Genomic DNA, 15741 nt, shown 5'->3' on the forward strand with positions numbered 1-15741 from the left:
TGGGCAGTGGTCATGCCCACAGACCCTGGGGCCAGGCTGGCCCTGTGCCTAGCACTGCCATTCCCTTAACCTGGCAGCACCTTGGTTTCCTCGTCTGTGAAGTGGGGCTGGTGAGAGTAGCACCCACTGCATAGGACTGTTCCACGCGTGAAGTGGGTTTGTACGTAAATGCTGAATCAGTGTTTGCTCTTATCACTTGGCCCATGTCACTGCAGCTCAGGGGCCTGGGGCTGGCTTCATGCTGTGGAGTCCTGGGTGGGCTTAGTCCAGGGCCAGGTGGAGAGGAGGCAATATTGGGGGCTGGTGTCACCCAAAGGGAAGGGCTGGGTGAGCCTGCAGGTGAGGGCATGGGGGCAAAGCTCTAAATATACCCCAAAGTGGGATATAGAAGCAGAGCTGGCTCTTGCCAAAGTCACAAGGATCAACACAAAGATTAATGCCAGAATGTTCTGAATCCTCTCATGCCCCTCCTCACTGTTCCTCTGTGACCTCTTGCCTGGCCCCCTGTGACTGAACCCCGCCCTTGTCACATCAGTTGCTACAGAAAGAAACAAATTACATGTGACCCCCTCCAAGCTACACCCAGTCTTTTTTTTTTTTTTTTTGAGACAGAGTCTCACTGTGTTGCCCGGGCTAGAGTGCCGTGGCGTCATCCTAGCTCACAGCAACCTCAAACTCCTGGGCTCAAGCGATCCTCCCGCCTCAGCCTCCCGAGTAGCTGGGACTATAGGCATGCGCCACCATGCCCGGCTAATTTTTTCTATATATTTTTAGTTGTCCAATTAATTTATTTCTAATTTTAGTAGAGACAGGGTCTCGCTCTTGCTCAGGCTGGTTTCGAACTCCTGAGCTCGAACAATCTGCCTGCCTCGGCCTCCCAGACAGCTAGGATTACAGGCGTGAGCCACCGCGCCCCGCCTACACCCAGTCTTAAGAAAGGTCATTTATCCCCCACGGTGAGAAGGGAGAATTTCTGCACACAAGCACTTTCTAGGTGGCCGAAACTTTCCATCCATTTAAACACTGAAATTTATTATTTTCTTCCATTTTAGCTACTTTTAAACAACATCACCTGCTTCTTAGCCTTCTTTAAGAAAAGACATTAAACACCATTTAGCCTTCCTGCAGGCTTAGGGCTGGGCAGCGTTATGGTGTTCATCCCTATGACAACGGCCCCCAGGAGTGTTCATCCCTATGACAACGGTCCCAGAACCTGGGTTCTCTGAGGTCCCACAGACTGCTCAGGGAAGTGTCCTCACTCCCTGGCTGTCTGCTGCCACTTGTTGCTACCGTCCGAAGCAAGATTCAGTACTTACAGACTTCCCTGCTCACCTCTGTTTCTCCCGGCTCTGGGCAAGGGGACAGAGAGCAAACACACACAGGACACTGGCTGCACACGAGGGATTTGCCTGTGTCTGAGGTCCTGCTGGGCTGTTATCTTGTGAGAGCACTTTGTGGTCAACTGGAGCGCTGGGGCTTAATTCCTGTTCCTTGGCATGGTGAAGAGTATCCTCTTCCAGATAAATGAAGCTTCCTACCTTGGCCACTGGCAGCAACAGACCTGGAGTGGGATGCAGCCCAGCCACTCACCAGCTGCGTGACCTCGGACAAATTATTTGACCTCTACAAACCTTCATTTCCCATTCTATAAAATGGGGTGACATGAGACACCACATCTCAAGGTTGGAACGTGGGTTTAGGGAACATGTACTAAATGACCAGAAAATACAATGTCGTCGCTGTCATCATCATCATCACCGTCACCATCATCATCAAGATTGTAACCTAAAGATTATGAGTTTAAGCTTCATTGAGGCTTTAAAGGAAACCATCAGGGGCAGAGGCCTTTTTAATGTGCTCTATCCCCCTAACAACAACTGAGGACTTGTTCTTTCCGCCAAGCTCTAACTCCTGGTCAGGCACTGTGTGTCATTTGTCCTCATGTCCCCAGGGTCCAGCACTGGGTACAGTCCTCAGTTACTACCCGCTGGACAAATGAGAAAAAGAGAGACGTCGCTGCACACGCGGCCCAGACGAGATGCACAACAAATTTTAAAAAGAGACTCTCTGTGCTGCAAGAGGATTAACTCTGAATAAGTTTAATTTTTGGAAGGGGGAGGCTATGGGGTGAAAAGAGTGGGAAGGGGGAGACGCCCCGTGGCCTTCTGCAGCCGGGCTGGAGTCCTGGAGGGAGGCGAAGTGGGACGTGGAGGGCTGGAGGGAGGGGCGAGGACCAGCGTGGTGAGGCGAGGCCTGGCCCGCCACAGTCCTGCCGCGGGCCCGGGGAGTGTCCTCCCTGTGTCCGGCCGGGCGAGGGCTTAATGCTATGGCCAGAGGGAGGCCCGGCGGGCCCGGCGGGTGCTGCGGGCCGGGCTCAGTGGGGCGGGTGGCGCCGCTCGGCCAGGCCCCCGCGGCCCAGCACCTCCCCGCTGAACTGGTAGGTGAGCTTCTTCTTCACCTTCTTCACCTCGCCCGTCTTGCCGTAGTTGCGCAGCGCGCGCGCCATCTTCTGGTAGGTCATCTTCTTGCGGTTGCCCTTCTGGATGCCCCAGCGGTGCGCCAGCGCCTCCTTGTGCTTGGACGAGAACTGGAAGGTGCCCTTGTCCTTGTCCACCCACCAGATGCTGTCCTTCATGTCGCCGCTGCGCAGCAGGTCCAGCAGGAACTGGTACAGGCGGATCTTCTTCTTGCTGCCTGTGGGGTGAGGGGCCAGGTGGGGTGGGCGGCGGCCGGGGCCCCAGTACAGGGACGCGCCGCCTCCAGCGGGACCCCAGGGAGCGGCGGGGTGGCCCACCGCGTGGGGCACGCACACACCCGCTCACACCTACACCTGCTCACATGTACACATCCGCTCACACCCACACCCACTCACACACTTGCTCATACCCACACCCGCTTACACCCACACCTGCTCACATGTACACATCCGCTCACACCCACAGCCATTCACACTCACTCACACCCACGCCCGCTCACACACTAACACCCACACCCGCACACACACTCACACACTTGCTCATACCCACACCTGCTTACACCCACACCTGCTCACACCCACACGCACACTCACACCCACACCCGCTCACACCCACACCCGCTCACACACTTGCTCATACCCACACCCGCTTACACCCACACCTGCTCACATGTACACACCCACAGCCACTCATATAAAGACACAGCACAGAGAGATACACCTTTCAAAGCTGCCCGTGTGCACTCACAGCACACACGCGTGCGTATAGATAGGCGCACACACAGGCAGAGACAGCCACAGACAGCCCCCGCCACAGACACACTGACAAACATGCACACGCTCACACACACACACACACACAGTTCCGGGCGTGGCTGCCGGGGCAGTGGCCCGGCTGGCCCGGGCTGGGGTGGAGGCCGGCGCCCCACCTGTTTCGCCATGGAGGAGCCCAGGCCCGGGCTCCAGGCCGTCAGCCTCGCCGTCAGACACCTCCAGCGGGGGGCTCTGCCGCTCGCCCTCCTCCTCATCCGAGCTGGGCTGGGCCGGGGACAGGGACTGGTAGGAGGGGAGGCACATCCGGGGCAGGTAGGAGACCTGGAAAGGTGGGAAGTGAAGGTCAGGGTCAGGAAGGCACTGCTCAAAGCCCAGGGTGGCTGGGCAGGGCCAGCAGGGGCGGGAGGCCAGTAGGGTCATGGCACACAGGGTGCAGGCTGTGGCCGAGAGGGTGCTGAAACCTGGCCCGCCAACCCTCCCAGCCGGGCCTTGGGGCCAGGGCTGCTGGCACCAGGACACAAAGATGCTGTACAGAGCAGCGGGCCCTGGAGCAGGGTGGGAATCGGGCATGGAAGGGGGTTTCATAAGCAGGGTGATGACCGAGTGAAGGAGCCCTGGAGGTCAGTGAGGGGTGGCAGAGGTCACTGGGGTTAGGGTCAGTAAAAGGGGTCTCTGTGGAGAGAGAGGGGCAGTAGAGGTCAGTGTTCAGTGACCTGCATGCGGATCCGTGAAGGACAGTGAGGGTCAGGGGCCCACGGCAAGGCATTGGGGCAGGGAGGCTCGGCGGGGGTGCAGGAGTTATCTGGGGTCTGTCCACCCTCGGTGCCAGAGGAGATGAGGGACGTGGGGGTCACAAGGTCAGCCGGGGGGTCAGGCGGCAGCCGTTGGGGCTCCGGCCGCCGTTGGCGCTGCGGGGCAGGAAGCCGAGTTGGGTAAGAGCCTGTGTCAGCTTCCTGTGAAGCTCCCGGGCCTCACCACAGGCCTGGCGGCTCCTGGAGGACAGGCTGGCGGCAGCACGCACCTGGTGGCCGAGGCCAGCGTGGGGTGGCGCCATGGGGGTGTCGAGGACGTGCATCTGCTCCAGCTCCATGTGGCGGTAGAGCTGCTGCAACTGGGGGGGCTGCACGCTCTGCAGCTCCGTGAAGTGGTTCTCAGCGAAGCTCTCGAACTCGCTGTGCACATGGTGGGGGTGGAAGTCCCAGTAATGGTCTGCGGGGGACAGCCAGGCAGCAAGGGGTGAGCCCGGGGGTGGACAGGGCAGGCAAAGGTTATAGTAACGTGAAATAGCAATGCCAGGCAGTATGGGACCTTTACTCTGTGCCAGGCTGGGCTGAAAGTTTACATTGATCATCTCATTTAGTGTTTACCACCCACGTTGTTACATTGCGACCCCATTTTATAGGTAAGAACACTGAGGCTTGAAAAGGCTACATAACATGCCCAACCTCAAAGGCTTCGGCAGTGGCAGAGCCGGGACTCAGGTCTAAGCGATGCCCATGTGCTCAACAACTACCCTGTCCTGCCTGCCGTGTAGTCACAACGAGCAAGAATCTGAATCGTGGCTCTGCCGTTTGCTTGCTGTGTGACCTCAGGCACATGCATGGGCCTCTCTGACCTCAGCTGACTCACCTATAAAATGGGGATAATAATTACTGGGAGAATCCAAATGATTTCACATTTGTAAAAACTCCTAGCCCCAGAGCAGGCCCTCAGGGAAAATTGATTCCTATCCCCTGCTCTTAAGACCTCCCACAGGTTCCTGAGCCCCTGGCTGCCCACAGTTACACACACACACACACACACACACACACGCACGCGCACACACACACACACACACACACGCACACACACACACACACACACGCACATACACAGCCTTGTCACATGACCAAGGTGTGACAGCAGAGTCACAGGGCTGACATTCCCCACACACCAGAACTTGTGCAGACGCTCGGTGCTTCCTCTTCAAAGGCGTGACCTTGGGCAGCTGCACCTGTGTTCCAGCGAGGTTGCCGGGACCAAGACTTCCCTGGAAACCCCCTGTGGGTGCCTTGAGTCTGCGGTAGGGTGGACCCGAGTCTGGGGAACAGCCACATGCCACTGGGAGCCCTGCCTTGGGACTAGGGAAGATCTTCAGCATGGGTTCTCTGGGCACCTTTTCCAGGAACAAAAACTACCACATGTCTGAGGGACTTCCTGGGCACAATTTGGGGTCCAAAAGGAAGTGTGGTGATAAAGTGACAAGAGGGGTCTTCTCATGTGGCCCAAAGAGGGAGTGTGTGAGATGCCGGGCCTGGGAAGTGTCTCGGGATAAGTCCACCACCAGCTCTGTGTGTGTGTGCACGGGTGGTGACACGTATGTCTGTCTGCCTCCCTTTCTCTTTCTCTCTCACACAGACATACTCACACGCCCCTAAAAAATGACATATGATTTTTAGCTCTGGACTGGATATCAGAGGACTCGCCATCTAAACCTGCTCGGTGGTGACTTTGCGATGTGACCCTGGACAAGACATGTTTTCCCTTGAGCTTCTGACTCCCCACTGTAAAAGTCAGAAACGCAACTGGGCAGTTACTGAGGCCCTATCCCTGAGTGAAATCACGTGACCCCACAATCCAGGCAGCCCAGACTCCCACCTCTGTGAAGCCATATGGCATAGGAGTGAGAAAGTGCGTGATTTGGGAGTCAGGCAGAGCTGGGTTCGAGTCCTGGCTTTGCCAGTTACCACTGTGTGACAGTGGGCAGGCCATTCTATTTCTCTAAGCCTCAGTTTCCTCATCTGTTAAATGGGGCTAATAATTACACTCCTCTCATAGTTTCGTTGTGAAGAGTAAATGTGCTAATGCCTGCAAAGTGCTTAGACTAGAACCTGGCACAAAGTGGGACTCAATAAACATTAACTATTATCACTATCATTATGACCATTATTAATATTTTATTCTAAAGAGCCTGGATTAGCACTTGAGCATACAGCAGGCACTTTTAATACATGTTTATTTCCTCTTCTTCTCCCTGATCCCTGCTACCTTAATCAATGGCCCAGAGAAATAATATTAGGGGACCTGGCTGTCCCCTAAAGCCTCCCAGAGGCTGCAATTGGAGCCCCAGTATTGCACCATGAGGGCAGGGACTGGTTTTCTCCATCTCTGTATTCCAAGTACCTAAATATGGTAGTTACCAGGAGTTCAAGACCAGCCTGGGCAACATAGTGAGAGCTCGTCTCCACAAAAAATTTAAAAATTAGCCGGGTATGGTGGCACATGCCTGCAGTTCCAGCTCCTTAGGAGACTGAGGCAGAAGGATCACTTGAGCCCAGAGGCTCGTGGCTGCAGTGAGCTATAATCACACCACTGCGCTTGAGCCTGAGCAACAGAGCGAGACCCTGTCTCAAAAAAATAGGCAGTAGCCACTCAACAAACATTTCCTGAACAAACGAACAAATGAATGAATCCTAGCCCCTTAAGAACTCTCTCAGACTCTCTTCTACAAAATTGTCTAAACCTGAAGGGAACAAACAAAACAAACTTAATTTGTACTTTCATCTTACAGTGAGTCGACAAGATCCAGCAACTCTCCCTGCTGCGTGTTTGCTGTTCTCTAATGAGGAGGCTGTTCTCAGCTCCGGGACTTGGTGAGCGGATTCAGATTCCTCTTTAGCTTAGAACCCCCTCCAGCCCCACTCCTGGCCCCTCCTATTTTTGCCTTCCCTGCCCAGGTTGAAGTGCCCAGATCCTGCCTACCAGCCCCCACCCCACACCCACTCCCGCTCCAGGGCTGGGGGACTCTGAGTACAGACAGCTCTCCAGGGACAAGGTGAGGGCCCCTCACTGCCCTCTGTCGCTCCCCAGCCCCTCTCTGTTCTCGTTCCACATTAGACCCAAGAGCTCACTCTCATGGTCCCAGCTGACCAGCATTTCCAAAGCTGATCTCAGTGCACCTTCATCAGCCTCTTGGGGGCTGGAAAAGCCTGTGAGTTTGGGAGTCCCACTGAACCAGAAGCACTAAGAGGGACGCTGGGAATCTGCATTTAACAGGCCCCCACGGAGGTTTGTGCCCCCTGAAGCTCTGGAACCCCACCCCGGGGTCTCCTGATGGCTGCAGCTGAGACTCCCAGCTACAGTGAAGGTTTCAAAAGGCCCAACGGAAACCTTGCCTTTACCCTTGATTTGATGCTTGGGCAATTATGTAATAAGTGCTGTCTGGTAGGCAGAAATATTCCAAATATGGGGCCTTCTGAGAGAACTCCATACCAAGAACCCTTCACAGTGCAAAGGTCAGCACTCCTGGGCTCTTTGGGTGGTCACACAGACCATCCACCCACATGCCACCCACATGTCCTCTTAGCAAGACTCTCAGCTCCTCAAAAGAATATATTGTCATTTGCATTTTTGGATGTAGCTCTGGATCCTCCTCTCTATAGTCTGTCAAACACATAGCAGACCTCAATCGACATCTGATTAAATGATCGAAAGAGTTAACTTTTAGTGTTTTCTATGTACCAGACTCTGCGCTAAGTACTTAATCCACATTATCTCATTTAATTCCTACCCTAGCTCTGAGTAGGTGGCAGGGGGGTAGTATCATCTTTCTTTTGCAGATGACGAAACTATGGCTCAAAGAAGTTAAATCCTTTGTCCAAAGTGGTCATTTGTAGAGTCAAGATCCAAACCCACCTGTGTCTGACCCCAGGGACTGAACCCTCACCGCTGCACCTCTGAGGACCAAGGCAATTGATGAAAGCTTTAAGTAAGACCTTGGTGACGGAGAGAGTTTGCTGGCTGCTCTTATCCATCTGTCTATCCACCATCATCCACCTGTCCATCATTGAATCAGCACCCATCCAACCATCACCCAGCCATCCACCTATCCGTCATCCAACCATCAGCCACCCATCCATCATTCATCTCACCCAGGCATCTTTTTTTTTTTTTTTATAGACAGAGTCACTCTGTCGCCCAGACTGGTGCAGTGGCACAGTCATAGCTCACTGCAGCCTCCAACTCCTAGGCTCAAGCGATCCTCCTGCCTTGGCCTCCGCCTCCCTAGTAGCTGGCACTATAGGTGTATGCCACCATACCTGTCTAATTTTTTAATTTCTTGTAGAGGTGGCGTCTCACTATGTTGCCCAGGCTGGTCTTGAACTCTTGGCCTCAAGTGATCCTCCCGCCTTGGCCTCCCAAAGTGCTGGGATTACAGGTGTGAGCCACCACACCCAGCCTACAGTCACTGAACCATCATCCAGCCAGGTAGAAATGACCCCTTCCTCTTGATCCCTTATTTCCTCCCTCTAAACCAGCTCTGAATCTAGGACAAAAGTCCTGTCCACACGTCCCTAGTCTTACTCAGTTTTTTGGTGTCACTAATACCTGTATGTCACCAGGACAAAAATAAAATGATATTCAAAACAATCCCACAAAAAAGCCAAGCCTTAAGTGTCATTCAGTTGACCTTATCCTTCGGAACAGAAACCCCAGCCTGAAGCCCAGGGCTCTCCCCAGGGGAGCAAAAGTGCAATCAAAACGGAGAAGAAAGATGAGGAATCAAGAAAGAAGCGGCCAAGAAAAAACCTTCTCAGGAAATCACAGACCATAGGACCAGGGCTCCCAAAGCCCAGCCTCTCCTGAAAACTGTTCAAATGTGGGAACCAAGGCCCAGAGAGCAGAGAGCTGCAGGTCCCATGGTACTTGTTACTCTCTACCTTATATTCTAGGTATTAGAGTTTTAGTTATTTTCCTTGTTACAAAGATGGAGGTGGCAGGACCTATGTTTCATTTATCCCACAGCATCTAGCAATGTGCCTGGTGTATAAAAGATACTTAGTATGTGTGTATTAGATGGATAGACCAGTGCAAGGTAGACAAAGGGCTTGGTAGGTGGAGGGAAGGACAGTTGGAAAGGTGGGTAAGTAGATGATTAGATGGGCGTGTGAGTAAATTGGTGGGTGGGTAGGTGGTTAGTGGTATGAAAGGATGAAAGAGTATATGGAAATTGGGATGGATGAATGGATAGACGGACGGATGGATGGATGGAAAGATTCACACCTTGGAACTTTCTTTCACCAGTTCTATCGCAAATAGCAAATTCTAGCACACTCATTAAGATGGCTACTATAAAAAAAACACAGAAAACAAGTGTTGGTGAAGATGTGGAGAAATTAGAATCCTTGTGTACTATTGTTGGAAATGTAAAATGGTGCAGCCGCTATGGAAGACAGTATGGCGGTTCCTCATAAAATTAAAACTAGAATTACCATATAATCTAGCAGTCCCAGTTCTGGGTATATATCCAAAAGAATTGAAAACAAGGTCTCGAAGAGGTATTTGAACAGCCATGTTCATAGCAGCATTATTCACAATAGCCAAAAGACGGAAGCAACCCAAGTGTGCTGGCAGATGAATGGATAAGCAAAATGTGGTCTATACATACAATGGAGTATTATTCAGCCTTCAAAAGGAAGGAAATTCTGACACATGTGAACACATGGGTTAGCCTTGAGAACATTACGCTGAGTGAAATGAGCCCATATAAAAGGACCAATACTGTGTGATTCCAGTCGCATGAGGCTCCTAGAGTAGTCAAGTTCACAGAGATGGAAGGTAGAGTGGTGTTTGCCAGGGGCTGGGGAGAGGGGCATGGGAAGTCATGGTTCCACGGCGGGCAGAGTTTCAGTTTTGCAGGATGAAAAGAGTTCTGCAGATGAGTCGTGGTGACGGTTGCACAACATGTGAATGTATTTAATACCACTGAACCGTACACCTAAAGATCGTTAAGATGGTAAGTTTTGTTATGTATATTTTACCACAATTTAAAAGAATTATAAAAACAGCAAATCTTATGATTCCTACTTTCAAAATCTATCTTGAATCTGTCCACTCCTTTCTGTCTTTACTGCCACCACCCTTGTCTACACCTCCACCATCTCCTGCCTGGATTATTCCGGTGGTTTCCTGAGTGTTCTTTCACCCAGCTCCTGCCCTCACCTCCTTTCCATCTATTCGCCACCCAGGAGACACAGCGACCTTTTAAAAAGCTTATTCAGGGAAACCATTAGGTATCAGGAGATACCGAAACACTTCCAGAGAAATAAAACAAGAGAAAAAAATAAGCAAATGAAAATGAAAACCGGGTTTTTTACAAAAAAGAGAACATGAAATGGTATCAGACTTCCTAAGAAAAACTCCAGCAACCAGAAGGCAGTAGAGAAACGCTTTCAAATTTCTGCAGGGGAAAAAAATGCTTTTCCGCCTAGATTTCTACACACAGCCAAACTGCGATGAATTAAGTGAGAGCGTGGAATAAAGATGAGGTAAAACACAGAGCAACATTGAAAACCGCACTTCCCACGTGCCCTCTTTTGGGCCACGGTAATGGTAACAAATCTGCACATGGCATTCCCCACGTCTCACACGCAGGAGCTCACGCGACCCTCACCACCATCCTGCGAGGTAGGTATTGGTATGAAGTCGAGGCACAGAGAGGTGGAATATCTTGCCCCTGGCCCCCCCAGACAGCAACGGGGGAGAAGGAGGATGAACCCCAGCAACCTGGTTCCAGAAGCAGGACCCTTATTTCCTTGCTACTCTGCCCCTCAGAAACATGGGGACAGGTAATCCAAGGACACCATGTGGCTCAGCTGTGAGTAATAGTCACATGGTCATAATGGAGAATCCAAATACCGATTTAACACAAGTTACCATATACAGTCATGGTTTGGGGACAGGTAGAGAAATGTGTGTGTATGTTATGAGTGGCTAGAGTCAAATTCTCATCGGTCATAGTGCCAATGAATAGAGAACATCTCACACTGAAAAGTCAAGCTGGTTTGTCCCTGCCTAGCACATAAAAGGCACTCGGCAAATGTGTGTGAGTGAATAATGTTCTCAGTCTCTATTCCGCATCTTCATTTGCACATTTACATAGCACTGCGGTAGAAAGACTGGAAAAATAGCTTTTATCCCTCTCTAGTATGCTGTGCATGTCGTGGAGAAGTGTCTATGACAAGTTTAAGTAAAAAATAGCAAACTGCAGAGCAGCATGATGCAGCAATTCTGTTTCTGAATGAATAGCATGTGTGTGTATGTATTTACAAACATACAGGATTATGTATGTAGCATAACACGTCTGCCAGGATAGACTAAGGTGAGAAGCGAGATTGGGAAGAGGGGAATGTGTTATTTGATACGCTGTTGTATTTTTTGTTTTTGCAATGAGTATTCGTTATTTTAATAATTAAAAATTAAAGATTTAAAATGTATCTAACTTTTCGACACACGCACACGGGGTTACTCGGATCATGTCATTTCCCTGCTGAAAACCCGCCAGTGGTTTCCCACTGTCGCTAGGATAAAAGCCAAACTCCCGCCATAGCTGACCCCTCTGGCTTCACTTTGCGCCCTCCCCGACCCCGCCCCTGTGCTCACCGGCCTCTCCGGTCCTCTGTCACTGTGCCTCCTGCTTTTGCACTTGTTGTTCCCTTTACCCAGAACACCCTTCCCCTACCTACCTTACCTGTACGGTTCCTTCTCTTGCTCAGATTGCAGCTTGGCCGCCGCCTCCTCAGCGGCCTTCCCGGACCACTCAAGTTAAAGCCCCCCCCAGACACCTGCCCTGCGTCATACTGCTCTTCGTGGGGCTATGACCACAGGTCTGTTTGGTTGTTACTGTCGCTGTCCCCTCACTGGAGGGCAAGCTCTGTGCAAGCGGCAGCCTCGTCTGGGTTGCTCCTCCCTGACTCCCCGGAGCCGACGACAGTGTCTGGTACACGGCGTGTGCTCAGAGACTGCTCCGCGGTGGACAAGCGAGGGGACGAGCGGGTAAGTGGGTAGGCTGGCAAGCGGTGGGCAGGATGGGGGGTGGTGGGATGGCTGTCGCCTGGGTCGGTAGAAAATGACCCACCTGACCCGTCGGGAGCCCTGTGTGCTCCGCCGCCCCAGCCACCTCAGCCCTCCTGCCTTGGGGGACGCGTGAGGCCAGCGCAGCGGGTCCCGAGAGCCCACGGGCCTGTTGCCACACATCACCTCGCCTCACAGATTACGTGCGTCTCCTCATTGAATCATCACAGTCTAGAAGTAAGTATTTTCATGCTCTCGGTTTATGGATGAGGAAACAGGGCCTCCTGGAGGCTACGCTACTCGCCCCAGGTTTCACAGCTGGTGGGTGAGGGAGCCGAGGCCGGACGCAGGTCCAGCCCCAAAGCCTCTGCGCTAAGCTTCACTACCTAAAAATGTGGACCCGGAGACATGCAGGAACTGGTGGAAGGATGTGTGGGTGTCTCTATTCTTGAGTCTTCAGACAGTACCTTCCAACAGGTTTTAGAAAGGGACAGCACCAATGCCCACATTGGCAATGATTCGGGGCCGAGGACATCTGGGGACACTGGAGGAGTCTCTGGAGGAATTGGGGGCCCGTGCCCAGGCCTCCTACCAGGAGTCACTCCTAGAGCCCAACCCCAGATAGGAGGAACCTACCTGGGCCCTGAGCCAGGAAAACACAGGCTTTCTCTCACGTGCTCACTCCATCAGCACCAGCCCCAGGCCTAGCCGGTTTCTGAACATGGGGACAGCACCCTCATATTACAGGAAAGAAAGCTGAGGCTACAAGACCCAAAGGAAATGCACAAACCCAGTGACCTGGCAAGGGGATGGGGCCAGGGAGAAAACATCCCTGAGGGAGGAAGGGATCCCTCTGTGCTGTTTACGGGGACTTGGGCCACCAGGGGGCGCCAGTCCTGAGGCTTGGAGGGACCATCTCGGGCCCTGGACCTGCTTGGTGGAAGGGGTCACCCAGACCCTGATCTTAATCCTGGCGGGGTGAGCTGGCTCTATGCTGGTTGGGTGAGGGAGACTTTCTCTCTACGTTGCCTGGATTCCCTACAGAGAGGATGTATTTCTTATATAATTACAAATAAGCTTGAAAGAATGAAAAGGATTTTTTTTTTTGAGACAGAGTCTTGCTTTGTCACCGGGGTTAGAGTGCTGTGGCATCAGCCTAGCTCACAGCAACCTCAAACTCCTGGGCTCAAGCGATCCTCCTGCCTGAGCCTCCCAAGTAGCTGGAACTACAGGTGCACACCGCCACACCCGGCTAATTTTTTCTATTTTTAGTAAGATGGGGTCTCACTTTTGCTCAAACTGGTCTCGAATTCCTGAGCTCAAGGGATCCTCCCGCGTTGGCCTCTCAGAGTGCTATAGGATTACAGGCGTGACCCACTGGCCAGCCTGAAAAGGATATTTTAAAGCCTTTCTAGCCCCCGGTTTCTGAAAGACACCTGTGTGTTTGCAGACGTGGCCTTGAAGAGTATCCACCACCTACTCCGAGGGTGTGGCTACCAGGTACAGTCTTTATAACGGTTGCCAGGTGGAGTTCCACGTGACGCTGCTCCCCAGGTTTGGCGTCCCGGTGGAAGGGCCCTAAGTATGTACTCACCACCTGAGGCAGCCCCGGGCATGCCCATTGGCCTGAGGCTGCCACAGACACATCTGCAGAACGGAGCTACAGATGTGACCGGCTACAAGGTATGGCCTTCACAAGGTATGTGACACCTTCCTCCACTGCATCACCTCTGCACTCTGGGGCGGCAGGCACCCCAGTGCCTGGCCTGGCTCGGTCTCAGAGAGAATCCCCCACCAAAGACTCGCCCATTGACTGGGCCACCTCGCCTTGGGTTCAGGCATGTCCACATCGATAAGCCAAGATTCACTTCGGGTGACCTCTCATTGCCCCTGCCCAGGTCCCAGGCACCTGATGCTTCTTGTTCCGTGACAGTGAGACCCAGACAGAAGGATCCCCTGGCTCAGGCCTCCTCCTCAGCCCCATGCCAGCAAACTGGGGGCCTTGGCCTCTCCTGGACAAGGGGTCCTCAGAGACTTTCCCTTGGCCCGACAGTTCCCAACTGGGGTGATTTGTCCCCCAGGTGAATGTGGCAGTGTGTGGAGACATTTTTGCTTGTCAAGATTGGCAGAAATACTGGCATCTGGTGGGAGGAAGCCAAGGATGCTGCCAAGCCTCCTACAGTGCACAGATAGGCCCCCGAAATATAGAAGCATCTGAGCCAAAAGGTCAGCAGTGCCATGGTTGAGAAATGCTGCTAACCACACACAACACGGAGTGGGGATGCACCAGTTTGGGACAAAGGGGGTGACAAGAACAGGGAGGAAGAAGGGAGGAGTTGGAAGGGGCGCAGAGGAAAAAGTACTGGACCTGGAGCAGACATACCTGGGTTCCACCGGCCAGCTGTGTGACCTTGTGCATGTCACTTAGCTCCCTAAGCCTATTGCCTTGTGTATAAAAAGACCACAAGGATTGAGCCAGAAGATAAATGTGGAGGAAACTAAGCGCATGCCTTGACACTCTGCAGATGCTCAGTAATGGAGGCTGGGGCGTGGCGGTGCGGGACGCTGGCCTGCACTTCCCCCGAGAGCTACCTCGGTCTGATTCTCAGAATTCCAAAGCAGCCCTGGCAGCCGTTTCTTCTTTTCTCTCTGCAGACTCCAGGAGCTGCTCGGGAGCCCAGGCCAGGCCGAGGAAGAGGGGATGGGGGCAGCGTTGTACTCACCGCTGTGGCTCTCCCCATCGCTGCTGAGATAGGGGTAATATTCGTGCGACTGGCGTTGGTACAGATCCGTGTCGTAGGGAACCAGGTCTTCCGATGGCTGCTGAGAGAGGAGGTGTCAGGGCCTGGACTGCGGTGGGGGACCCGGCTGGGTCTGCAGCCCCCAGTGTGTTGAGTCCACGCCACCCTCCCTGGCTGAATGGCCGCATCAGGCCGGCAGCCCTCTCTCTGCTTGGAACTGGGACAGAAGGTGGGCAGGGGACCCAGGAGAGATGAAACGGGGTCATGGGGACTTTGGCGGGATCAGAAGTCAGAAGAAGTCCAGGCCCTCCCCCTGCTAGGCTACTCCCACAGCCACCCCACACTCACACCGGTGTGCTGGGTCCCCACCCCACACACTCGCCCTCTCCCAGTCACACTGATGCACCAACATCCCCCACACGGCCACGTGCTCCCCGTGACACCTTACACCCACAGTCCCACACACGGACTCTCACAGCCACCCCACAGAGGTACACGCTCACACAGACATGCACACACGCCGTGGTACACTCACCCCTGGAGGCACACGCGGACTCGCGCTGGCTGACACCCGCATGCACACCCCACGTTCCAGCCATCGGCACGCATGTTCACACCCACAGCCTCCGCAGAGCCGCTCACATTCCACTTGCACACTTGCCCACACAGCACGCATTCGCCCTGCCACCACGGGCTGCCAGCCCTCCACTCTCTCACAGCCAAGCCCCCGCCCAGGCAGGTGTGGGCCACCACGGTGACCATCCACACTGGTGTTTATACAGAGGTCGCCTGAAAAGGCTTGGGGGGGCCAAGGGATGGAGGGTCAAGACCCCTCTCACACCCCCTTCTCCCTCCCCTCTATCCTCTGTCTTCCCTCCTCCTCCTCCTCCCCTCCTCCTCTGCCTCCTCCTCCTCCTC

General features: G+C 53.4%; 1 protein-coding gene across 2 annotated transcripts in view; it reads right to left on the bottom strand.

Moving 5' to 3' along the window:
• Positions 1-2237: 2237 nt before the first annotated feature.
• The window catches only part of SPI1 (Spi-1 proto-oncogene), a 21788-nt gene continuing 8284 nt past the window's right edge, over positions 2238-15741 (bottom strand). Inside the window, exons 2-5 of one of the 2 annotated variants that reach the window (XM_012645122.1) lie at positions 14806-14902; positions 4272-4459; positions 3406-3571; positions 2238-2694 (exon numbers count right to left, since the gene is read on the bottom strand). In XM_012645122.1, the coding sequence (XP_012500576.1) occupies positions 2375-2694; positions 3406-3571; positions 4272-4459; positions 14806-14902 (771 nt within the window). In that variant the 3' untranslated portion in view covers positions 2238-2374. Of the gene's footprint in view, positions 2695-3405; positions 3572-4271; positions 4460-14805; positions 14906-15741 lie in introns of both variants that reach the window. The other variant, XM_012645121.1, reaches the window with a different exon arrangement.

Source organism: Propithecus coquereli, unplaced genomic scaffold, assembly GCF_000956105.1.
Source record: "Propithecus coquereli isolate 6110/MARCELLA unplaced genomic scaffold, Pcoq_1.0 Scaffold227, whole genome shotgun sequence".
NCBI lineage: Eukaryota > Metazoa > Chordata > Mammalia > Primates > Indriidae > Propithecus > Propithecus coquereli.